We start from the raw sequence: 26,424 nt of genomic DNA, 5'->3' as shown, positions 1-26,424 counted from the left end.
CATGCTTTCTCCTAATGCTACTCCTTGTTATACGTACCCAGAATTCCCTCAGGGTCGGACTTAAATACGGAGAAGCAGTGGCGCCCTCTAGTGTTTGACTTACACAGAGATGTAATAATAAACCCTGCACTAACCTGACTATATACATACCATTACAGACACTAAGGGGCAATTTAGCATGACCAATCCACCTAACATGCACATCTTTGGCTGTGAGAGGAAACTGGAGCACCCGGAGGAAACATGTAGACATGAGTAGAAAGTGCAAGCTCCACACATACAGGCACCCGAGACCCGAATTGAACCGGGTCCCTGGAGCTGTGAGGCAGCAGGCTAACGACTATGCTACCGTGCCGTCCTCCTTCCAGGAATTCTCATTCAGGAACCACCTCCTGCTGTATTCTACATTATAATTAGCTTCAATGTAAAATAAAGAATATGCAAACACATCCCTCTGAAATACTCTAATTTTGATGCTTAATTTTTGCTTTTTACGGCAAAATTGCTTTAGTTCTATATTCATTTCTGTGTTATTTCTACAACTCTTTTTGCCTATCTTTGGAAATGCCTACATTGCTAATAAACAACAGAACTACAGTCAAGGGTGGAAGAGAACCTTTCCCTCCATCCATACAACTTTCCAAACTGTTGTCAAAGTATATATATATATATATATATATACACTGTATACACAAAATGGCAATTGTCCAACTGTGAAGCATCACAAATCCATGTAAGTTTCACAGAACATACAGTGCAGAAGGAGGCCATTCAACCCATCGAGTCTGCACCGACCCACTTAAGCCCTCACTTCCACCGTATCCCCGTAACCAAATAACCCCTGCTAAACTTAGGGCAATTTATCATGACCAAGCCACCTAACCTGCATGCCTTTGGACTGTGGGTGGAAACCGGAGCACCCGGAGGAAACTCACGCAGACTCGGGGAGAACGTGCAGACTCCGCACAGACAGTGACCCAGCAGGGAATCGAACCTGGGACCCTGGGTGCTGTGAAGCCACAGTGCTAGCCACTTGTGCTACAATGCTGCCCTGTTTCAAAGTGACATTTAACTAGATAGTTAAATTTAACAACCACCATTCCTAATATGGAAATTTAAAGTTCAGCAAAACTGTAAAATTATTAGTCATACGAGTATTGCTCTGATTTTTTAATGTTTGAAGTTTTAATTTGCTTTCCATCAAAAGTATGTAAATGTCAGCACAGTCCCAGAGGACTACAGGCTGCTGCTCTCTCTCCTCAGAGCTAACTGGTAGTGATTTAACCTGAGTGTGACCACAGCTCAGGCGAGGGAGAAGGTTGGGAAAGCAGGACCTTCACGAACAACCTCAGCCAGTACAGGAATTGAACTGGCGCCGTTGCCGTCACTCTGCATCACGGACCAGCCATCCAGCCAACTGAGCTAAACCGTATCAACGGGTGACGTAGAAGCTACATGATACAGGGGTAGGGGTCCTCTACCTCACACCCGGTGCCCCTTCTACTCAGGGAGTCAGGGAAGGCCCTTGGGCACCCAAAGGGATGAAGAGCGGCAGGCAGGCCTCCATTCAAGACACTTGATGGGTGTGCAGCCCTCCTTTGTGACTGTTAGCTTTGGCCTCTGTGATCACAATAAGGTGCGGCTGCACCGGAACAGGAGACCCAAAGTAAGCTGGGGCCCTCCAAGCCTCACAGAGGGCACCCACTAACGTCATCAAGGGCAAACGAGCATAGTGGTCGTCAGGCTGCATTCACTCCTGCTACGGATGTCAGGGTAGCACCTAGATGCAGTAGCAGGCAAAGGAAAATTAAGCCATTCTGGTGTCACATGTGGTGCATGGGTTCACTGTCATTGTTCAATGTTGATAGATTTTTAGCAATGGGTGTGAGGGGTCACTGGGATTGGTGGGGAACATGGTTTGGCATAGTGTGTGGCACAGACAGTACGAAGGGCATGGGGATTGGTGGGGAACATGGTTTGGCATAGTGTGTGGCACAGACAGTACGAAGGGCATGGGGATTGGTGGGGAACATGGTTTGGCATAGTGTGTGGCACAGACAGTACGAAGGGCATGGGGATTGGTGGGGAACATGGTTTGGCATAGTGTGTGGCACAGACAGTACGAAGGGCATGGGGATTGGTGGGGAACATGGTTTGGCATAGTATGTGGCACAGACAGTACGAAGGGCATGGGGATTGGTGGGGAACATGGTTTGGCATAGTGTGTGGCACAGACAGTATGAAGGGTCACGGGGTAGGTGGGGGTCATGGATTGGCATGGAGCATCTGAGGGGGTTACTGGAGTGGGTGGGGTCATGAATGGGGCATGGGGAGTGGCTGGGAGGGTGAGGGGGTGTGAGGGGTGTGGGTTAGATATTTAATAATAGCGCAATAGGGACGAAGTTCAGAGAACTGAGGCAGATGACTTAACCAGCCTGCCTTGGGCACTGAGCCGTCCCATTGGTCATCTTCAACACCCCCCTCCCCCTCAACCCACCCAATAACGAATCACACTATTTGGGGCACTTTCTCCTGAGGTAGGCCTGCCGAGCTGGGGAGTTTCCCATCTCTCAAGATGAAAATCCAGTACATAACGTGGACAGGCAGAAGATGCAGGAATAATTCCCCTTCCAGCAGAGGGTTAAGGGTATATTTAGCAGAGGCATTCAAAATTTTGAAGGTTTTGTTACCGGTAGGAGGGTTAGCAACCAGAGTACACAGATTTAAGATAGTTGGCAAAAGAACCAAAGAGGACATTATTTTGCAAAGTGGACTGCTCATGATCTGAATTGCACTGTCTGAAAGGGTGATGGTATTAAATTTTGTGGTAACTTTCCAGAAAGGATCGAATGTATACGTGAAAAGAAAACATTTACAGAATTATGAGGAAAGAGCAAGGATGCGGTACTAACTGGATTGTTCTTTTAAAGAGAAAGAAGAGTCACAAACAGTCAAATGGAAGATTCTACAATTCTATGAATTTCCTCAATTTAAAACATCTTGGGTGGGATTCTCCGTCCCGCCAGCGGGCCAATGGATTTTCCCATTGTGGGAAGCCCCATGCCCTCGGGAAATCCCTGGGCGGGGTGCGCTGCCGTCGTAGCGGAGAATCCCAACAGCGGAGAATCCAGCCGCTTGTGTATAATAGTTCTGACCTGAATACATCTGTATTTATCCTACCAAGTTATCAAAACACTTACCACTCAACAAACACACGAGCTTCTGGACTTTTGAACTGACTCCAACCACTCTATATAATCCCTGATCGGTAAGTCCTGGAAAACAGGTGAAAAACAGTATCTTACTGACAGCAATGATTTAGAAAAGTGCTACTAAGGATTGTCATTTTAGTTGCTGTAAAAATAATGAATTAGTACGGTAACACTTTATTCACCATTTACAACTTAGGCAAATACAGATCAAAACAGTTGTATCGTCATATTTCATGAGTGTGCAAAGTATCTGTATTTAGTGCCATTGATTTTTGGATTCAGCAATTCAGCGTAATTGAACTTCTGGAGATTAGTTCTAATGAGTAGAGTGTATTTTCAAATAGGCTATATTCTGATACAGCATAGATTTACTGCACTTCAAAAGCTTTCTTTCTCTCCTGTTTCCCTCTCTTATTTCAAAGAACATAATTTATTAATCCCTCTCAGCAAACATGAAAGAAAACAGTAGGCAGTAATGTAAATATACATTAATCTTTAGGAAGAGGATTGTTCCATCTGGAAACATATTCTGAGCCTCACAGTCAATGCAAGACTTCGACATAAAATAACATTTATCTGTTGTAACTAGATTTTTCTGTAAAGAGAAAGGAAGCATAGCTTACTTGCCACATTGGCAAAACTGGGGGGAGGGGTGAAATAATTTTACAGGAAATGTTTCTTTGACCTGTTTCACTTCACTTCTTTGTGTCGTTAAGGATTTGGATTTTTCAAGCACATATGTTTTCTTTTGCTTGAATGATATTACGACCAATGAAATATGCATTTCTTGTGTGTACAATTATTTTTAAATAATAAATTTGCAAGGTATAAACCAGTATTGGCAATAATATGACGAAGTAGCTTCCTTTGGAAATCAGAAAAACCACTGAAAATCTTCACAAATGGGTCAAAAAACTAACTGATCTATGACACGATTCAGCACATTTAAATTTAATAATACCAATCTATATATACCTTTCAATTGATGAATTACCCACATAGACAACTCAACATATAACATTTGGTGACAGGGACCATTAACAGTGTTAATCTCTTTATATTCAAAATATTCAAGAATATTATGCATTTCAATAAGTTTAATTAGAATTGATTTCAAATGTAGAATAAAGTATTGGATTACCCCGTGTCTCAAGTGCATGGATGCATTTCTTTATTATGTTGAAGCCCATATCATCCAGCTGTACATCTTGGGAGAAGAAAAGAAAGTTGTCTTTGTTGCACAAGGAGAAAATGGTATGCTAAAGAATTAACTTGATTACACTGAAATTAATGTGCATTCAATAACATGATGATAGCAATAAAAAAAAATAAACTTCCATTTTTCCTTGAATACATCAGAAATTAGTAATCATAGAATCCCTACAGTGCAGAAGGAGGTAATATGGCGTGCTAACACCTACCCTAATTAGAGAATGCAAACATCTTCCAAAACTGTGAAGAATACGAATTCCGAGGTTATATGAAACACTAGCTATGGGTAACTCATTACAAGGGTTTATAGTTAAATATATGCAGATATACTTACTTCCATCCCTCTTGGAATTACTCCTAGTTATTGAATATACCTGTAATTTAAAGACATGTTGTTACAACACTACACATATAAACACTAGCAAATTTAGTTATGGCCTGTGAAAACTGGAAACATTGATATTTGTTACTGCATATAAAACCATGGTCACAGTCATTCGCCAAGGCAGGAAACTGGTCATTTGAATAACACTCTACAGGAAAATAGTAGGCCTTGGGTTACCCAAACAGCAGGGTCCTCTGCATCCGCCACCCCACAGCCCCCACCTCCACCAACCTCCTTACTTAGATCCACAGGAATACAGAGTATTATGTTTGGCACCAGCTTGGTTGCAGGAGTTGCCAGAATGTTGACATATTTACACATCAGTCCAGCAATACAATAATATTGAATAATAGAACGGGAGTTATATCCAAATATACTTTACCATGTTAGATTTTTTAAAAGTTGCCAAGAGGACATAAGGAGCTGGATAGGTTGCGATGGGGCTGTATAAAACACTAGTTAGGCCACAGCTAGAGTACTGTGTGCAGTTCTGGTTGCCACACTATAGGAAGGATGGGATTGCATTAGAAAGGGTGCAAAGGAGATTCACCAAGGTGCTGCCTGGGTTGGAGCCTTTCAGCTATGAAGAGACACTGGTTAGGCTTTGGGAAATTTTCCTTAAAAGCAGAGAAGGCAGAGGGGGGACCTGATTGAGATGTACAACATTAAGAAGGATATTCATAGGGTAGATAGGGAAGAAATGTTTCCTTTTAGTAGAGGGGTCATAACCAGGAGTAGAGAATTAGGGTAAGAAGACGATTTAGAGAGGATTGGAGGAAAAAAGTTATAATCTTTATTAGTGTCACAAGTAGGCTTACATTAACACTGCAATGATGTTGCTGTAAAAATCCCCTAGTCGTCACACTTTGGCGCCTGTTCGGGTACACTGAGGGAGAATTCAGAATGTCCAAATTAACTAACAAGCACGTATTTCGGGACTAATGGGAAGAAACCAGAGCACCCGGAGGAAACCCACGCAGACACGGGGAGAACGTGAAGATTCCGCACAGAGTGTGACCCAAGGCGGGAATCGAACCCGGGTCCCTGGCGCTGTGAAGTAACAGTGCTAACCACTATGCTGCTGTGCCGCCCAGAGGGCGGTGGGAATCTGGAACTCACTGCCTGAGGCGGGAACCCTCACAACATTTAAGAAGCATTTAGATGAGCACTTGAAACGCCATAGAATAGAAACCAAGTGCTGGCATTGCACTAAGAACATTATTGGGTATGAAACATTGTGTATAGTCCGCTGGCTGCAATGACAGGTTTTCGCATCATGTCATGCCCCACCGCATTAATTGTGCATACATGGGAAACATGCTGAATCACTAGCGGGCTGCCTCTGAATCGCCAACTCCACCTTCAGCTCGCCACTTCCTTGCTACGGGGGCCATATTTAAAATGAAGCCGTGTATCGACTTCTCAATGTCTGCAGCTCAGGACTGTTCCACTGAGGCTATGGCCCTGAAACCCAAGAAAACAACATCCCCAAATTCAGTGGTGCCTCACTGGAGCGTCTGCCGGATGCAGTTGAGGCCTACTGCAAAGTCCTCTATCCCTGCTCTGGCTGTAGGAGCTCCAGTAGGTTGACCAATCTGGCTTTGGAGGCAGCGCCAATGTGGTCAGTGCCAACACAGTACAGGGAAGAGGATAAATGACCTCACCCGTGCTGCTGTCACTCAACTCTCACACTCATCACACATTCGTACTGAGCTCACTCACTGCCAGCTCAAGGGGCATCATCACTCACTGTCACACACATCTTCACAACCCCAGCTGTCATCATCTCCTCTAGAGCTTGTGTCATCTTTTCAAACGCAACGCCACTCACCACCCACACATGCCAGGCAGACTTATCATCTGCCCTGGCACACAATGTATGTCTTTGTGTAGGAAAAGCTCGTGCACAATCGCAATCCCCAGATGGGGGACTGAGCGCCATACATCAAGGTTCTCTCTCAGTTCAAAAACAGAGCCAAACAGCTGACCAGAGGGGTCAGCCATGCTTGCACCAATGGGGAGGTGGATGGCATACACCTAAGTGAGAATCATTCACCGCCTCATCCATCAGACAACCATACAGCAAATGCTTTGTCTTGTTGCACAATCACCTGCCATGCACTCATTATCTCTCTTTCTTTCATTGCGAGAGGATTTGAGTATAGGAATAGAGATGTTTTATTGCAATTTTATAGGGGACTGGTGAGGCCACACCTGGAGTATTGTGTGCAGCTTTGGTATCCATGGACGAAATTCTCCGACCCCATGCAGGGTCGGAGAATCGCCCGGGGCCGCCGGAAATCCCGCCCCCGCCATGGCAGAAATTCTCCGCCACCCGGGAATTGGCGGGGGCGGGAACCACCCCACGCCGATCGGCGAGCCTCCTGCGGCGATTCTCCGGCCCGCGATGGGCCGAAGTCCCGCCGCTGGGAGGCCTCTCCCACCGCCGAGGTTTGAACCACCTCTGGTGGCGGCGGGATCGGCGGCGTGAGCGGGACCCCGGGGTCCTGGGGGGGGCGTGGGCTGATCAGACCCCAGGGGGTGCCCCCACGGTGGCCAGGCCCGCGATCGGGGCCCACCGATCGGCGGGCGGGCCAGTGCCATGGGGGCACTCTTTTTCTTCTGCCACCGCCACTGCCTCCACCATGGCGGAGGCGGAAGAGAATCCCCCAGCGCACATGCGCGAACCGGCGAAGGCCTTTCGGCCAGCCTCGCGCCGGGCGGCGGGTGTCAAAGGCCGCTGGTGCCGGTTTTGGCACCAGTCGACGTGATGCCAACCGCTCCGGCGCGGGCCTAGCCCCCAAAGGTGGGGAGGCCCGACGCCGGAGTGGTTGGCGCCACTCCCCTACGCCAGGAACCCCCGCCCCACCGGGTAGGGGAGAATCCCGCCCCTTATCTGAGAAAGAGGGTGGGATTTTTCCGCACTTGGCGCGATGGCCCGACGCCGGCTCCAAGAGCACTTCTGGGGGCTAGACCACGCCGGAGGGGTTAGCGCCACGCCACCGAAAGGCTGCCATGGGTCGGCGTGATTTGGCGCATGCGCAGAACCGCCGGCGTGTTTCCTGCGCATGCACAGGGGGTTTCTTCTCCGCGCCGGCCATGGTGGAGCCTTACAGAGGCCATCGCGGAGGGAAAGAGTGCCCCCACGGCACAGGCCCACCCGCAAATACGGTAGGCCCCAATCGCGGGCCAGGCCACCGTGCCCAACCCCACCCCCGGAGCTGGCTCAGGGACGGCCGACAAGCCAGTTCCTGCCGGGATGGAGCATGGCCATTTCACGCCAGCGGGACTGGCCGAAAACGAGCGGCCGCTCGGCCCATCACAGAGATCGTGTGATCCCCGCCCCGGTCCGAAAACCGCCGGCAGAGAATTCGGCAGCCGGCGTCGGAGCGTCATTCACGCCACCCCCCGGCGATTCTCAGACCCTCCGGGGGCTCGGAGAATCCCGCCCAGGATTTCTTGCTGTGGAGGGATGGAAGTGAAGCTGATTCCTGGGATGGCAGAGACTAAATCGGTTAGGATTATATTCATTGGAGTTTAGAAGAGTGAGGGGGGTATTTCATCGAAACCTATACAGTTTTAACAGGATTAGACCAGTAGATTCAGAAAGAATGCTCCGACAGTGGGGGGACCAGACCTCGGACTAAGGTGAGGAGAAGTTTCTTCATCCAGACTAGTGAATCTGTGGAATTCACTGCCACGGAAAGTGGTCAAGGCCAAAACATTGTGTAATTTCAAGGAGGAATTAAATACAGCTGTTGGGGCTAATGGGATATGGGGGGTGGCGCAAGGTGGGATCAGGGTATTGAACTTGATGGTCAGCCGTGATCAGAAGGAATGGCAGAGCAGGCTTGAAGGGCCGAATGGCCTCTTTCTGCTTCTATTTTCCATGTATTTTTCTATGTAAGAAATGGGCCTCGACAGCCACCCAGTTGTTCCTGTATCTGGTTATTCATGAAGGCCTCACGTTTTCAACCTTGCCCCTCACCCGAGGTGTGGTGATCCTCAGGTTAAATCACCACCAGTCGGCTCTCCCCTTCGAAGGGGAAAGCAGCCTACGGGCTCTTGGGACTGTGGCGACTTTACTTTTAGCTGTATTTTGGGCACACACTCCCACTGCAGACAGAGTCTTCGGTTAAATCACCGTTCTGTTCATACACATACTATGTGAACTTCCACGAGTTCTCAGGACCCAAGTGTAATTAATTATGGCAGAAAATGTCTTGCTGTTTTCCAGTAAGGGCTCCCGGGATGCTTACATTTCTGTTTGCTGGCTCTATGCCTGGAGACATCCTGTTGATCCTTTATGTTACTCGATGACAGCGTGCAAATCCCGGAACACTTGATTCCTAAGTATCTGGCTGGGTTGTAGTAACTGCAAATGCACCGAACCCAGCCACAGTCTGGTGGGACACAACTGCACAAAGCTTCCTCTTGACAGATCACAGGCTTCAGGAGATGGGAATGACAAAATGATTAATCGGGGACAGGAGGCGAGCTTCCACTCGGTAGCAGTCCACCTTTTTCCAGTGACCACCTGCTTTTTCCATATCCGTGAGAAGCCACTGCTACATTGCTACCTCTTCTATATTCTATACTGTCAAAACCTTACGAAGATTCAGCCCGTGTGCTTCACTCGGTTTTGGAACGGAGTGCTGAATGCGTCCAGCAAGTTGTTGCTGGGGTCTAGCATTTCTGAATGACTCGGGCATGGCAAGCCAATGCTGGTGATTGGGAACGCTGTTGCTGTTACAGAGACAGTAATTAGCCCATTTAACTGCACAGCAGCGTCACTGCGTTGTGCCCACTGAAGCACGATTGTAGTGAAGGTGTGCAACTTAACCAAACAAATTAGTAACATAACCCTCTTTTCCCAGTCATTTGTCACATGCTGTGTGCGACTTCCCAACCCAATGATCTTCAATTTTTCAAAGAGGGAGTGTTGCTCAAAACTGACACTTTCTGATTTCAATTCCCCTGGTTGAGCAGGGCATCCTTTTCTTCAAGTAACTACGTCTGTTGAATGGGCAGATATTTTGTGCTGTGTTTTAGGCAGCAGCAGTTTTCGGCCCTCCAAATAATATACCTGAACGTAGATGTTTGAGTGCATTGTAAATGTGAGGAGCTATTTTTCCGCCGTGTTGCACCCGGTGCCTATCTTGTTTCCTAGGAGCATCGTGGGAGGGGCACAAGTCTGGATCTTGGATCATGCCCTTGCTGGGTGTGATCCAAAATATTTCATAGAATCATGAATCATAGAATTTACAGTGCAGAAGGAGGCCATTCAGCCCATCGAGTCTGCACCGGCTCTTGGAAAGAGCACCCTACCTAAGGTCAACAACTCCACCCTATCCCCATAACCCAGTAACCCCACCCAACACTAAGGCAATTTTGGACACTAAGGGCAATTTAGCATGGCCAATCCACCTAACCTGCACATCTTTGGACTGTGGGAGGAAACCGGAGCACCCGGAGGAAACCCACGCACACACGGGGAGGATGTGCAGACTCCGCACAGACAGTGACCCAAGCCAGAATCGAACCTGGGACCCTGGAGCTGTGAAGCGATTGTGCTATCCACAATGCTACCGTGCTGATCCATTTAATTGATCCATTTGGCTCATTTAAATATGCACGGTCGTGTTGAGGCTGTATTCTCCCAGCTCCCAGGGGTCACCTGGGCACCGATTAGTACTGGTCTCCACAAGTTGAGACCAGGCGTAATGGCCTCTCTGGGGGTCTTCGAACCAAACGTAATGGCCTCTCTGGGGGTCTTCGAACCAATATGAGCCCCCTGGGTGGTCAGAGACAGGACAGGACCCTGGCACCGCAAAGGGTCAGGTGTGAGGGGGATCATGAAAGGGGCAAAGCGGGTGTCATGAAAGGTGGGGGGAAACTGAAAGGGGGAGGCCCCTTCAGTGCCCCCACACAGTGGAGTGTGCTCAATTTAGCAGGTGGCAGGGAGGGGGGGGGGGGGCGGGGTGGGGGGGGCGGGGAGCATTGTCTGTGTGTGGCAGGCTCTCTAGTTGAAAATGGCACCCCACTGTCAGAGGAGACGTCGCTACGTTTTGTTCCCCACAACTTCCAAGTGTGGGCGAGACCGGTGAGAAACTTCCCAAGCCCCCAAAAATGACTTAAGTGTGGGTAAACATAGGTCTGGATTCCAACCAAAAGGCTAGCAGGAAACACCCAACCAAACTTGCCCAAAATTTGTCATCTTTTGGGTGAATGGCGCCCATCTATGTGTAACTAATTGTGCACAATTCTCCCAACTGGTGTGTGGCAGGTGGATAGACGGGCGCGATGAATTTGGCGGGAACCAAAGTCAGAAACTCGCCTGGGTAAAATCCCGTTACAATTCTCCCGGGGGCAGACCGCTCTTCCTGCTGGCAGCACGGTAGCATGGTGGTTAGCATAAATGCTTCACAGCTCCAGGGTCCCAGGTTCGATTCCCGGCTGGGTCACTGTCTGTGTGGAGTCTGCACGTCCTCCCCCTGTGTGCGTGGGTTTCCTCCGGGTGCTCCGGTTTCCTCCCACAGTCCAAAGATGTGCGGGTTAGGTGGATTGGCCATGCTAAATTGCCCGTAGTGTCCTAAAAAGTAAGGTTAAGGGGGGGTTGTTGGGTTACGGGTATAGGGTGGATACGTGGGTTTGAGTAGGGTGATCATTGCTCGGCACAACATCGAGGGCCGAAGGGCCTGTTCTGTGCTGTACTGTTCTATGTTCTATGGATTGCCACAAAATCCATGTATCTCATGAATGCTCATTAGAATAGCTTTCCGCCGGAATCCCAGCAGGACTTTCAATGTTGCATCATGTCAGTGGGAATTTACGTTGGCATCAAACCATTTGCCAAAGAGTGGCATGCAAAAGGCGGTCCTCAGTTCATCAGAGACCTTATGGTGAGTGCAACAACTTTCTGCCATATTGCTGCACAGCTCCTGATGCACTGTTCACCTCTCTGCTCCCGCAGACTGGGTCCTGCCCACCATCTCCATGTCCAGCTGGTCTGCATGCACAGCACTGTGTTGCTGGATCATATCCCTCCTGTGTCAGAGAGTCAGGCCAGTATGGCGTCTGGGGTTGGAAGTACAGGGGTCTCCTGGCTCCTGGTGTCACACAGCAGTGTCTATCTGGACAGCGCTGTGCTGCAGGACTCCTGCAGCCACTGCAATAAAGGTTCAAAATTCAACCAGGGAAGAGTGCAAGCTTGATGGGGAGGTGGGGGGCTCACAGTGGCAGGAAGAGGGGCAAGGTAGTGGGTGAAGAAGTTGAACAATGGAAGGCCAAGGAAAGACCGAGGGGGAAGGAGATGGGGGGGGGGGGGGGGGGGGGGGGGGGTCAAAGGGAAACCCCATCATTTACTGGAAGGAAATGCACAAAAACTCCAGATGCGGTGGGTAGAAGTCCAAGGGTGCCTCGCAGAGGGAGGGTGGTTGAATCAAAGAATAGACTTCCTCGAGGCTGCTAGTCTTCTTCATCTGGGTTGCTAACATCCTGCACTGACTGGTGAAATCAGGTGGGCTGGAGAGAGTGATAGGTGTGTGCTGGATTGATATTTAAATGTGGCACCAGGACCTTCAAACCAGTTAGTTGATGGTGGGCAAACGAATCAGCGGGCAGCCCGCCAGAAGAATAGGGCGGGGAACTCACTTGTGCATAAATCAATGACCTTCGAGCACGAATCTGACACGGGATCCTGCTATGCTGCTGAGTGGGACTGGCACTGCCGGAGCCTCCAGCCACCGCACTTAATCTCAAAATGGGAGAATTCCACCCCATTGTAGCTTGTTCCACTATTTCTCAGCTGGATCTTTTGAAGTTCCTTGATACGGTTTTACGAATTTTCAACCATTTTGATTACTTCCCATTTGCACTAGGTTATTGGATCAAGTCATGTAAGTAAAGGTATTCGGTAACTTTGATGAAGGTCAATAGTCATATATTTATGTTTATTCATGCTCCTTTAACACCTGACATTCTTCACTCTTGTGGTTATGTGATCCCAAATTGGCTTCCAAGACGATGGCCTCCCTCTTCTCCTTACACTTTGCACATTGGTGCACTGCCATCACTCTGCCTGTTTCTACGAAGATCATTGATGAATCTGAGGATTTACGATCTTCACCTCCCTCCATTTGTCCCAGGAAATATGTACTCCACAACTTTTCACAGTAACTTCATTGCAGTGTTAATGTAAGCCTACTTGTGATATTGCTAAAGATTATTATTCTCAGAGTATACCATTTACACTGGTTCATGGCCGGTAAACTAACTGGGCAGCATGCCTTCAGACACTACTCAGCCATGCATTATTTATCCCCTACAGCCTATCTTTCAGAAATAATTTTGTACACACGTTTGCACTTTTAACAGCGTTTAGTAAAAAAAAGACAAGTTTAAATCTTATTTAACACACCCTATATCAATTTCACTTTTTTTTAACCATTTATAGCACTGTGACTTACGGATGTAATGAATATTAATCACTGCTAAATACCAGGTTTCATATCCATACGGCATCAGCGCACTCAATTCGCGTTATAACTTACAGGTTCTTTCCCATCCAAAGCTTCAAGCCACTGTCTGCGATCATCCTCCGTAATAGCCTGCATGGTGATCACACCTTGCCTACAAAACATACCATGAAAAAGTATTAATTAGAAATGGGAGATCAAGTGGGTAATGGTGGTGGTGTGGGGTGATCATCATGTGCCAGGCTCAGCCTGATTCAGTTTAAGGTCATTCACCGGGCACACATGATGGTGGTCCGGATTAGCAAGTTTTTGGGGATAGAGGACAGGTGTGCGAGATGTTCGGGAGGGCCAGCAAACCATGTCCATATGTTTTGGGCATGTCCGAAGCTTAGGGGATTTTGGCAGGGTTTTACAGCTGTCATGCCCATGGTGTTAAAAACAAGGGTGGTGTCGAGTCCTGAGGTGGCGATTTTCAGAGTGTCGGAAGATCCGGGAGCCCAGGGGGTGAGAGAGGCTGACGTCTTGGCTTTTGCCTCTTTGGTAGCCCGGAGACAGATATTGTTAGCGTGGAGGGACTCGAAGCCCCTGAATTCAGAGATCTGGCTTAGTGACATGGCCTGGTTTCTCAGACTTGAGAAAATAAAGTTTGCCCTAATAGGGTCAATGCTAGGGTTCATCCGGAGGTGGCAGCCATTTGTCGACTTCTTTGGAGAAAACGAACTGTCAGCACAGGTGTGTGCGGGGGTGGGGGGTTAGATTATTGTTTAGAGGAGGAGGGAGGGAGGCGGTCTTTGCTCTATGTTTATATTTGTACTGTTTACTGTTATTGTTATAAAATTATCAATGCCTTAAAATGTTTTTTTTTAAAAAGAAATGGGAGATCAGCTCATGCATCAAGGTTTCAAGACTAAAAAAATGTTCCAGAATACATTTGTGGTATTTTCACATTAAGGGCCATTTCTGATCTCACCAGTGAGCGCAGAGTAAGAATATTTTAAATTTGATGGACATTACAGCAAGATAATGTCTACATTTCATTAATTCAGCGAGTGCATTCAAAAACACAATATCGCTGCAGTATTTTCTCACGGTCCTAGAGACCTAGCCCCAAACATCTTCAGTTGCTTTATCCTCTATGGGATAAAGTGGGGATGCTCGCTGAATATTGCAGAGTGGTCATGTAGATTGTAACTCCTCAGTTAATGAAGCAGTCTATGTCCATATCAAACAAGGCCGAGCCAACATTCAGCTTTGAACTGATAAGTGGCAAGCTACATTTCACAAATCCACCCTGCAATGATCATATCCAACAAGAAAGCATCTAACAACCTCCTTAAAATTTAACAGGATTACCATCATTGAATTACCCCATATTCAGCATCCACAAAATTGAAACAGTGCAGGAATAGGATGTTCAGCCAACAAGTCTGCACCATTCCTCTGAAAGAGCACCCTTCTTCGGCCCACTCCCCTGCCTTATCCCTGTAACCCAACCTAACCAGATAAACTCAAAGACCTTTGTCTATTTCCATTAAAGTGTCATAGACTGAAGAGACCCGATATCGGCCACAAAACATTTGAAGGATAACATCCCTATTGGCAGATTATTTTAGGTTTTTTTTCTTTTTTTAAAATAAATTTAGAGTACCCAATTAAATTTTTCCAATTAAGGGGCAATTTAGCATAGCCAATCCACCTACCTTGCACATCTTTAGGTTGTGGGGGCGAAACCCACGCAAACACGGGGAGAATGTGCAAACTCCACACGGACAGTGACCCAGAGCCGGGATCGAACCTGGGACCTCGACGCCGTGAGGCAGCAGTGCTAATCACTGCGCCACCGTGCTGCCCTAGATTATTTCAGTTTAACTGATTGGTGAGGATCCAAGTTTAAACTATGGAACAGTAGGAGTAGACTGAATGCTTGGTAGTTCTACCTTTCCCAGAGAAAGAGGAGCCTTTGTAATACACTGTCAACTGGTGTGGTGGTGGTGACACTACAAGTCTGAGAGAGTGAGTTAGAATGGTTCCTGATTGGAGCAGAGATTATATCATAAGGGAGACATGTGCCATTATAGGTATCTTTATGCTCCATGCGCACACTTGGATTGGTTTCAATCGTTTAATTTTAAAGGGATTTCTTTCAGAGGACGATTACAGAATATTTTCCCCTCATTTGGCATTGGGATATTTTTCCCTAATTTTTTTTGCCTCTCCCAGGACATTAACATAGCTGTGGGGTGGGTTTGAACTGGAGGCGAGAGGCAAGGGAGACAGGAAGCATTAAGCCATCATTGTATGGGTAGGTTTGGACCAAGTTGTGTCCTTTCTGACCCGTCAATGTTGTATGTTTGTAAAATATTTTTTCATAATGCTGCATCTATCAGTGCAGAACACTATGGATTTCTGAACTGCAAAATGGTGTATTATTACCTCATTTTACATGATGTTAAATACAAAGAAACACAAATAGTGCGAGAATCACTTCCAGATATGTAAAATTATTTTTTATTCTATCCCATGCTTCACAAGCGAAGTATAAAAAGCTATTTTACCTGCCAACTGCTTCTATATCAAAGCAAAATCTCTTGTCTGTGGCGTCAGATTTTTTTCTTGTGCACGATTTAAGAATGAATGCATCTTCATCCCCCTAACAAACAAGAATGCACACAAATCTTATTTTTTCAAAGATATATTTTTAGAATGCGTTCAAAATAAACACATTTAGATAGCAGCTCCATCAACATTTAAATGTCGAAAATTAAGTTGTTTAAATTTATATTGCACCTGATCATGTTACTCAAACATCACATAATCCTTGCACATTTATTGTCCACTTACATTATTGTGAGTCGGGAGGTGGTGGCATCGCAGTATTATCACTGATACGTAATTCAGAGACCCAGGGTGAGACTCTGGGGATCCAGGTTCAAATTCCAGCATGGCATGTGGTGAAATCGGAATGAATTGCCGATTGTCATAAGAACCCATCCAGGTCACTAATGTTGTTTAAGGAAGGAAATCTGCTGTCCTTACCTGGTCTGTCCTACATGTGGCTTCAGATCCACAGCAATGTGGTTGACTCTCAATTGCCCAGCAAACCACGTAGTACAAGGGCAGTTAGGGATGGGACAACAAATGTTGGCCGAGCCAGCAAGGCTCAGGCCCCATAAATTTTTTTAAAAATAAAAGTACACATTGGCCATTTGCTATTAATCAGCAGTATGAAGATGGTCTGTTTCTCTGGTGGTGGAGCAAAGTTAAATCAATCCTTCAGCAAAATAACAGCGCATTAACATTCCATTCTATTGCTCATACACAATTCATAGAGCTCGTGTGTTACAGCACAGAAAGAGGCCCCTTGGTCCATCAGGTCTGTGCCTGCCATCAAGCATCTATCTATTCTAATCGCATTTCCCAGCACTTGGTCCATAGCCTTGTGTGCTATGGTGTTTCAAGTGCTCATTTAAATGCTTCTTAAATGTTGTGAGGATTCCAGCTTCCAACTCCCTTTCAGTAAGAAGTTTAGGTTAAAGTCCAACAGGTTTGTTTCGAATCACTAGCTTTCGGAGCGCAGCTCCTTCATCAGGCGAGTCACTTGTTCCCCAACAAGACTGCCTTAAAACCAGCAGCTTCACCTGATGAAGGAGATACACTCTGAAAGCTAGTGATTTGAAACAAACCTGTTGGGACTTTAACCTGGTGTTGTAAGACTTCTTACTGTGCCCACCCCAGTCCAACACCAGCATCTCCACTTCTTGACCACCCTTTCAGGCAGTGAGTTCCAGATTCCATCACCCCCTGGGTGAAAAAGTGTTTCCTCAAATCCTCTCCTGCCCCTGACCTTAAATCTATGCCACCCTGGTTATTGACCCCTCTACTAAAGGTAAAGGTTCCTACCTATCCACCCAACTATGTCCCTCATAATTTTGTACACCTCAATCAGATCCCCTCTCAGCCTTCTCTGCTCAGAGGAAAAGCTGCTCAGAGAAAGGAAAAATATGCCACAATTTGAGAATTTCCAAAACTTGCTAATGTTAAATGTCAAATCTCTCAAGACTGAATTTTTCTTCTACAAAATGGAACAACTTGGCATTATGTGTACATTTGGATGCTGGCCTGGGATTAATTTTTTCAAAGGCGGCCACACTTTCATCTTGGAACCGTCAACAAGGGGGCAGCGTGGCGGCGTAGTGGTTAGCACTGCTGCCTCACGGCATAGAGGACCCAGTTTCGATCTTGGCCCCAGGTCACTGTCCATGTGGAGTTTTGCACATTCTCCCCGTGGCTGCATCTCACCCCTACAACCCAAAGATGTGCCGGGTAGGTGGATAGGTCATGCTAAATTGTCCCTTAATTGGAAAATTGACAAAAAAAAGAACTGTCAACAAGTGGGCAACTGATCATTATGGGACTTGAATATCTCTCTGTTTGTTTTGAACTGCAATTACCTTAATTGATGGGGAAGAAAACTGAAATGGCAAAGATTGGTAACTTGTTGGAAATCACATAGGAGAGAGGAAAAAACAAGTTTTGAACCTGCTGGCTTTGAAGGCAGTCAATTGTTCATGCAGTCAATTGTTCTTACAGATTTCTAAAACGTCAATTTTTTCCCCTACTTTTCATTTGTGTCTCTTTTTTGATGAACCATTCTTTCTTTCCATAGCAGATCCAACTCAAATTCATCTCATCCATTTCACCAAACTTTTCCGTTATTCCTTTTTCTATCCTTAACTAAGACCCTAAGATACCCTGTTATCAGTTCACCCTTCTAGCCCGTGTCGGTGTAAATTTGAGTGTGGGAATAAAAATCTAATGAACACATTCATGGTATTCCCTGCTCCAGGAAAATCTTGCCCTTTCATTGTGTATATCTGCACCATCAAGACTGTTATAAAGTCTTAAATGATAAATGAATGTAGCAACAACTTGCATTATCTTGTGATTTTAACATAGTAAATGTCCCAAAGGTTTTCACACTTTTTCCCGGGGTGGAGGGGTCAGTCACCAGGGGGCATACGTTTAAGGTCTGTGGGGCAATGTTTAGAGGAAATGTGTGAGGCAGGTTTTTTCCGCAGAGGGTGGTGAGTGCCTGTAACGCATTGCCAGGGGAAGTTGTGGAAGCAGATACATTAACGGCGTTCAAAAGGCTTCTTGACAAGTACATGGATAGGATGGGCATAGAGGGATACGGCACAAGGAAGTGCTGAGAGTTTTGGCCAAGGTTGGTATCATGACCAGTACAGGCTTGGAGGGCTGAAGGGCCTGTTACTGTGCTGTATTGTTCTTTGTCCTTGTTCAGCCTGTAAGCAGTCTTTTGTTATGCCGACTGATGTACAAAATAGTTAATTGGATGTTTTTACTTGTTTGACAAACGACCTAAAGCTTTGTGAAAGAGATAGGTTTAAGTGCCGTATTGAGAATGAGATACAGATAGAGAGGGAGAGAGATTTGGTGAGGGAATTCCAGAGCTTAGGGTCGAGGCATCACATTAGTGAGTTCACAGAAAACATTAGAATGACAGGTTACAAAGTCATCTGAAAATCTCCAGTGAGTGAGTTCCTCAGCAGGTTTGGGAGGCAGTCAGGTGAGGAGGAGAGAGACGAGAACATGGACTAAAAGCAAAGGGAAGGCCAAACGTAAAACACAAATTGTTGTGCCTGAATTTTCTATCAAAGCAATGGGTGATGCTAATGGTGTTCACCGTTATTTATGCAAAAAAAAAGCAGAGGAATGTCTGAAGAATGGCTGATGCATGTTCAACGCCAAAATCTAAAAGTTGCTGCCGTACTAGCATTGCTACAATAGCTTCTCAAAACAGCAATTTACTGCCTCCTTCACCATTGAAATATAGTGAGGTTGCTGTATTTGGACTGCAAATATGAACTAAACTTGCCACAAAAAGTTAGTCTTTTCATTACAAGTCCCTTTTAGCAATCTGATAAGTGTAAATTACTGTCCATCAATCAATCTGGCACTGAAAAGTAACCATTGTGAGTTAAGACTCATTTCTTTAGCTCCTAATGGTCCAAGATTTTAAAAACGTCAAACGTTAATTGTTTTTAACTTGGCCTTTTTCACCTCTCATCCAATATATCTCTCACTGTCCTCATTCCTCTTTCTGTGCCTGATTAGATAATGAGTTCACCAACTCTGCTTTAGACTTGCTCCTTATTCCTTGCGCTATTCATTTCTCAAACCTTAAATCTGATTGGTTAGGTTTTGCTCTCTTCACTCCGGTTCCTGATGTCCTGAGCATGATTTTTCTTCCCAGGTCCTGATCCTGCATCAGGATCAAATGCGGGCTACTGCAGGGGGCAAATGCCAGCGATGGGGCCAAAAGGGTGAATTTGGAGCAGGCAGCCAATCGAATGGCCGTCTTCAGGAATCCTGTCCAATTACGAACTGCAGGTGGGCTCCCGGATTTGGAGGGTTAATATGAGACGATCCAGCAGACCCTACGTCAGAGTTGGTTGCTGCAAAGGTATGCAGGGAAACATGAGGTCACCAGCCACAACTGAGGTGAAGAAGAGAGCTATAAAACTTAGGGTCGCCAGACATGTGGGGGAAATCCCCCCCCCCACCCCCCACCCCCCCCCCCCCCCACCCCCCCACCCCCCCCCCCCCCCCCCCCCCCCCCCACCCCCCCCCCCCCACAATAACATGCTCTGCCATGGTTACAGCTGAGTTTTAGAGTGATGGTTTCCACATGGAATGCCGCCTCCAATATCTACTTATCCGTTTCCCTTGCTGTGTTGTTAACAGCCCGCATTTTCAGCAAGTTGCCACGCAAAATATTTAAAAACTTAAAAGTGCAAGGGTCAATCTTACTCATGGCAGGCAAAATTAGATGAAATAAGAAAGACGCCAAACGTGGCAAGATAAAGCTAACCTTACAGAAGAATATGCCATGAGGCTACACATTCAGTGAAAAAGCTTTCTTCGGTTCCAATTGAAACTTACCACCTTATCATCTATCTGCAACATCTCTCTTAAGTGTGTCCTCTACTCGGGCAGGTAGTAGGTTATCACTGCTGCCTCACGGTGCCGAGATCCCAGGTTCAATCCTGGCCCCAGGTCACTGTCCATGTGGAGTTTTCACATGTATTCTCCCTGTATCTGCATGGTCTCACCCCCACAACACAAAGATGTACAGGGTAGGCGGATTGGCCACGCTAAATTGCCCCTTAATTGGAAAAAAATGGATTGGGCACCCTCAATTTAAAAAAAAAAACTTTTTAAAAAAAGTATGTCCTCTACAGATTGTTATGTCAGGACCCATAAAGCTAAGCTGCACTCCTGCAGTTTGTGAAGAATGGGGAAATAAAGAAAATAACTATTACAGCATTCATAAACAAGTTCTTGGTGTAGCATCTCAATCATCCATCATAACTCTGAAGCTTTATCACTACAATCCATTTTGGATGTGACAAAGAACACTGAAATATATATAAATACAAACAATTTTAAATCAGTTACTTACAATTTTCCCACCTGACCTCTGATCAAACTGCACCATGGTAAATTGCTTCGTCTCCTTTTTATATGAGCAATAATGTTTCACCCAACTCGAGCCAAAAGGACCTGTTCCTGTAACATGTAAAGCATTCAGATACATTACAATATTCACCAAAAGATTTACCACATCAAAATAATAAAGCCATTTACCTTCAAGCACTGAGCTAACACACACTTTTAGAAAAGGTTTTCATGCTCATTGAGTTATACCAGGTGAGTAGGTTGCGGTCACAAAAACATTTAGTAATGCTGAACAAAGAGACATGCTGTCGAAGCTTTTCATCTTGTAATCATCAGGACAGATGCAAGTACTCCAAATTTCAAAAGGAGCAACAAGTTCTATTGTTGTGAGAAAAGGTTGTTGACTGGCCAGCACGCTGACTCTAATTGATTCAAGTATTGCCATGCAGAACGCAGCAGGGCACCAGGAACTATTGCTGCTCCCCCTCACTTGCTGTTGCTTGCTCCAGAAGAACGCGCAATGTTGGACATGTTCCTCTTGCCTGCAGAGGTTCAGGCCCCTACATATGAATATAGGTGGCTAAGTAATCTACATGTGAGCGCAGCTGATAATCTTAAATTGGTTGTTAAAATAATTCTTAGCACTCTTGGGATTGTTCAGCAAGTGCTATTCAATCGTGGAATCACAACTAACGTTAAACATGAAGTAAAAGCAAATTACTGCAGATGCTGGAATCTGAAACAAAAGAGAATATGCTGGAAAATCTCAGCAGGTCTGGCAGCATCTGTAGGCAGAGAAAAGAGCCAACGTTTCGAGTCATCGCTCGAAATAGCTTCACCTATTGCTCAAATGTTTGAGGTATTTTACCCTTCCAGGTAGGATTGGACGCTTTTCAGTCTGAACTGGCTGCCATTGTCCCATGAGTATGCGCAATACAAAGCGAGCAATTATCCTGCAGGATATCTTTGATAAGTCCTATTTCGGCATGAAATAAATAAGGCCCAAGTCAATTGTTTCACCTGCTAGTTTACCAGATGAGGCTAGCTGTTTAACATTGCTTCTATGCAGTCTTGGTATAGAATAGAATCTCTACAGTGCACAAGGAGGCCATTCAGCCTATCGAGTCTGCATGACCCTCTGAAAGAGCCACGTGACTAGGCCCACTCCCCTGCCCTATTCCCACAACCCCACCTAACCTAAACACCTTAAGGGGCAAATTAGCATGGCCAATCCACCTAACCTGTATATCTTTGGACTGTAGGAGGAAACGGAGCACCCGGAGGAAACCCACGCAGGCACAGGGAGAATGTGCAAACTCCACGCAGACAGTCAGCCGAGGCCGAAATTGAACCCGGGTCCCTGGCGCTGTGAGGCAGTAGTGCTAACCACTAATAGACCAGACTTGGCCAAGTTCCCACACTGATCGTCCCCTGAAGATTGAGGTCATCAATCAAAAGTTGACTCAGGTCATATATGAAGGCATCATTTACTGAACGTGAATCATAAACTGCAGAAAGAGGCTATTCAGCCCTTTGTTCCTGCACTGGCCAAAAAAGAATGTAAAAAGAAAATAGCTGCTCATTTTAATCACACTTTCCAGCACCTGGTCTGAACTTCAGGGTAAGATCCAGGTACCTTTCAAAGGAGCTGAATATGTCAACTTTAACCACCAACTTAGACAATGAATTCCAAATGCTCACCACCCTCTGAGTGAAAAGGTTTTCCCTCATGCGCCTTTTAATCCTCTACCAATCAACTTAAATCTATGCCCCCTGGGCATTGACCCCTCAGCAAGAGGAAACAAGTTTTTTCTGTCTAGTCTATCTAGGCCCCTCATAATTTTCTACACCTCAATAAGGTCTCCCCTTAGCCTCTTCTCTTCGAAGGAAAACAACCCAAGCCAATCCAATCCCTCCTCATGGCTGCAATTTTCAAGCCCTGGCAACATTTTTGTGTAATCTCCTCTGCACTCTCTCCAGACCAATTTTGTCCTTCCTATAACGTGGCGGTCAGAACTGTACACAAGCATCCAGCTATGAGGACTCTGGGTCTGTACTCGTTGGGAGTTTAGAAGGATATGGGGGATCTTACTGAAACTTACAGGATACTGCAAGGCCTGGAGAGAGTGGGTGTGGAGAGGATGTTTCCACCTGGATGAAAAACTAGAACCAGAGGGCACAACCTCAGATGAAAGGGACGACCCTTTAAAACAGAGATGAGGAGGAATTTCTGCAGCTAGAAGGTGGTGAATCTGTGGAACTCTTTGCTGCATGTGGAGGCCAAACAGTGGATGTCTTAAGACAGAGATAGATAAGTTCTTGATTAATAAGGGGTTAGAGGTTATGGGGAGAAGGCAGGAGAATGGGGATGAGAAAAATGTCAGCCATGATTGAATGGCGAAGCAGACTCGATGGGCTGAGTATCTTATTGCCTAACCAGCATTTCATACAGTTCTCAAAGAGAAAATGCTGGAAAATCTCAAGCAAACCATTGATATCATTGTGGAGTCATCAGCTATCCTCACCATTATCAACTACATGGCCACTTTTTGTGTCATGTGCAAATTTCCCAATCATGCCTCCCACATTGAAGTCTATACCAATAACGTATACAACAAACAGTGAGGGTTCCAACAGTGGGCCCTGTGGAACGCCACTGGAAACGGCTTTCCATTCACAAAAACATCAATTGACCATTACCCTGTGTTTCCGTCACTGTGACAATTTTGGATGCAACTCACTGCCTTCCCCTGTATCTCCTGAGATCTCACTTTTCTGACCAGCCTGCCATTTGGTACCTTGTCAAATGCCTTACTGAAATCCATGTAGATAACATTGACTGTACTACCTGCAATCTCCAACCATTTATTATCACAGCATTATATCAGCTAATAACAACTAACCATAATCAATGTCCCAGCAAATGAAATAACTAAATTGGTAGATATGCCTTTAAGATGATTAAACTGGGGATGGGTGTGCAGAGAAGATTCAGGAAAGAATCATTATAAAAACAGAGTGTTAAGGCTGCACAGCTGATTAGTAGTTTGGGTAGAAACAAGGAAAATGGGTCACAAAGGACCAGAGAGCTTAACGATAGGGCATTAGTGACTACAGTGATATCAGGAAAATGGAAAGAAGTTGAAGCTCAAGGCTCTTTATTCAAACATGCAAAACATTCACAAAAAAATAATGGAATTAATAGCACAGACAGAGTTACATAGGTTTGATTTAATAATCATATTGGGGATTTGGGGCTGAATTTAGGAAGATCAGTGGTGGGCCCTACAGCAGGCTGGAGAGTCAGGGGCAACAGCACCTCGGATATTTCAGGGAACACCAGAACGATTCTGCGTCTGTCATGAAATTCTTAAGGAGCTTTACAGATGCTGGGAGGATGTCACCCCAGCTGGAAAATCTAGAACTAAGGGTCACAGTTTCAGAATAAGGGGACAATCACAGAGATGAGGAAAATTTCTTCAAAGGGTACGAAACTTTGGAATTTTCCATCCAAGAGAGCTGTAGATGCTCAGTCACTGAGAATATTCAAGACATGGATCAACAGCTTTTGCATATGAAGGGAATCAAGGCATATGAAAATAGAAGGAAAGGTAGAGCTGAGGTAGAAGATTAGACATGATATTGAATGGTGTAGAAGGAAAGAAGGGCCTTTTGCATACCCCTACTTCAATGCTTTTATGTCCCCCCTAAATTAAAAGTAAAATTGAAGCACATGTTTTTAAAGCCAGTTTTTATTGCTGATTTTAGTGCCTGTATGTGTTTCTCCCACAGTCCAAAGATGTGCAAATTAAGTGGATTGGCCATGCTTAATTGCACTTTAAAAGTGTCCAAAAAGCCAGGTGGGGTTATTGGGTTAGGGATAGGGCGGGGGAGTGAGCCTAGGTAGGGTGCTCTTTCAGGAGGTCGGTGCACTTGATGGGCTGAATGGCCTCCTTCTGCACTGTAGGGATTCTATGATCCTGAAGGTCAAAGTTCAGAAAAAGACCAGATCTCCTGGCCAATAAAGCCACTTCCAACAAAGACCTCTTTCCAAGTTGCAACACTGTCAACTCTACCAATCTATTTCAACTGCTGAGGGAGATAAGTAACAAATAAAACTCTGAAAGGAATCCAAACTCTGTAGACTTTATTGCAGACCATATAAATGATATTCAACTGAAAACTACCAGATTAAATCTACCAAACAAAAGATTGAAAGCCAGTTGAACAAACATACATACTTTTTTCGTGTAGGTATAGGTAACCCTCTGTAGCAAATGGGGTTGTTCTTGCCAACTCATGAGGGTTTTTCTTAATCTTATTCATGAGTTCCTGTACCTCTGACCTTGCACCCTCAAATCGATTCCTTGCCTATAAAACAGAGTTAATATAAAGTAGCTGTCGCAACACACAGAATATGAAGTGTCAACATTTTATTTTTATTGTTTCGTTCTCATTTGTAGCACCTTTTTGTGACATTACCAGCATTACCACAGAAACGAGGGACTTAATTGCAAAACCCCCCAAAGCATTGCTAAACTGGGCTCAGGTAAGATGCTAAAACTTTTAACAATCTCAACCCTAACCTGAATGAAGGCAACAGCCACCGACAAGCCAGGGCTAACCTATGAATCAGGTCGGCAACCTCAAATTTAACCTGCTTCCTAGACTAGCCCTGGCTGGTCGGGTTACCCAGGTCTTAGAGAAAGTACAGAAGAATAGAAGGGCTTTTGCTTGCTCCTGGATCCCTCCAAGTTTCCTGCCACAGGGAGGAGCTTTTCCCCAAACAAAACAAAATTTCAAAATCTGCTCAGTGATTTATTACTGTTTGGACAGGAGATGGCAGCACCAGAGTTGCTTGAAAAATCAACGTGTAAATTTGACTGCAGATCTTTATACAAACCTGAATCTGTTTTGGAAATGGGTTAAATAAACCCACAGCTCGAATAATGCGTTGGGACACTGATTACATTAAAGGTGCTATATATAAATATAAGTTGTTGTTCAACAGGTCTTGATCAAATTTTTAGCTTGAAGAATGGTTGCACGGCACAGGGAGAATTTGGAAAGTTGATTGCCATTGTCTGTTATTTTGTTTCCCCTCACAAACTATAAAATAAAATTGCATCCAGCCATGTCCAGGTCATTACTCACCAAAAGTCATTTTAAAAAGCTTTCAACGTGAAAGAAAATACTCGGCAAGACTCAAATCGGAAACAACTTTTTTTTTAAAAAAACATTCGCCGACTTTGACTCAAAACGCAAGCATATGACGGAGACTTATTTACACTCAGCTTTCTGAACAGCAAAGCTTACGTTTTGTATGTTGAGGTGCAGTTCTGTTTTGTAGTGGTTAAAATCTTTGGCCAGCTCATAACCCTGATGATAAAAGGTGAAAAGCATCTGAAAAAAAGACAACATCTGAAAGAGAGAGAAAAAAAGTTACTTTTGTTTTAAGCCAATGCATTTAGGTAGGAAATGAAGGTGGGGATATGGGATAGATATACTCACAAAGGAATGGCGGTGATAATGTTACTGGCTAGTAATCAGATACCCAGATTAACCCTCCAGAACTCAAATCCCACCACAGCAACTGGTTGAATTTACGTTAAATTAATTAATTAATTAATTAATTAATTAATCAATCGGGACTAAAAAA

The 26,424-nt window shown here is 45.3% G+C and overlaps 1 protein-coding gene across 2 annotated transcripts in view; it reads right to left on the bottom strand.

Annotated features, from left to right (window-relative positions):
- The window catches only part of arhgap10 (Rho GTPase activating protein 10), a 263,126-nt gene that overhangs the window by 88,617 nt on the left and 148,085 nt on the right, over positions 1 to 26,424 (bottom strand). For both annotated transcript variants that reach the window (XM_038791966.1, XM_038791965.1), the window contains exons 7-14: positions 26,082 to 26,186; positions 25,007 to 25,136; positions 20,770 to 20,876; positions 15,842 to 15,936; positions 13,362 to 13,440; positions 4,759 to 4,798; positions 4,354 to 4,419; positions 3,201 to 3,275 (exon numbers count right to left, since the gene is read on the bottom strand). In XM_038791966.1, the coding sequence (XP_038647894.1) occupies positions 3,201 to 3,275; positions 4,354 to 4,419; positions 4,759 to 4,798; positions 13,362 to 13,440; positions 15,842 to 15,936; positions 20,770 to 20,876; positions 25,007 to 25,136; positions 26,082 to 26,186 (697 nt within the window). The remainder of the gene's footprint in view (positions 1 to 3,200; positions 3,276 to 4,353; positions 4,420 to 4,758; positions 4,799 to 13,361; positions 13,441 to 15,841; positions 15,937 to 20,769; positions 20,877 to 25,006; positions 25,137 to 26,081; positions 26,187 to 26,424) is intronic.

Source organism: Scyliorhinus canicula, chromosome 3 (genome assembly GCF_902713615.1).
Source record: "Scyliorhinus canicula chromosome 3, sScyCan1.1, whole genome shotgun sequence".
NCBI classification, from domain to species: domain Eukaryota; kingdom Metazoa; phylum Chordata; class Chondrichthyes; order Carcharhiniformes; family Scyliorhinidae; genus Scyliorhinus; species Scyliorhinus canicula.
This window is presented reverse-complemented; position numbering and strand designations above follow the sequence as displayed.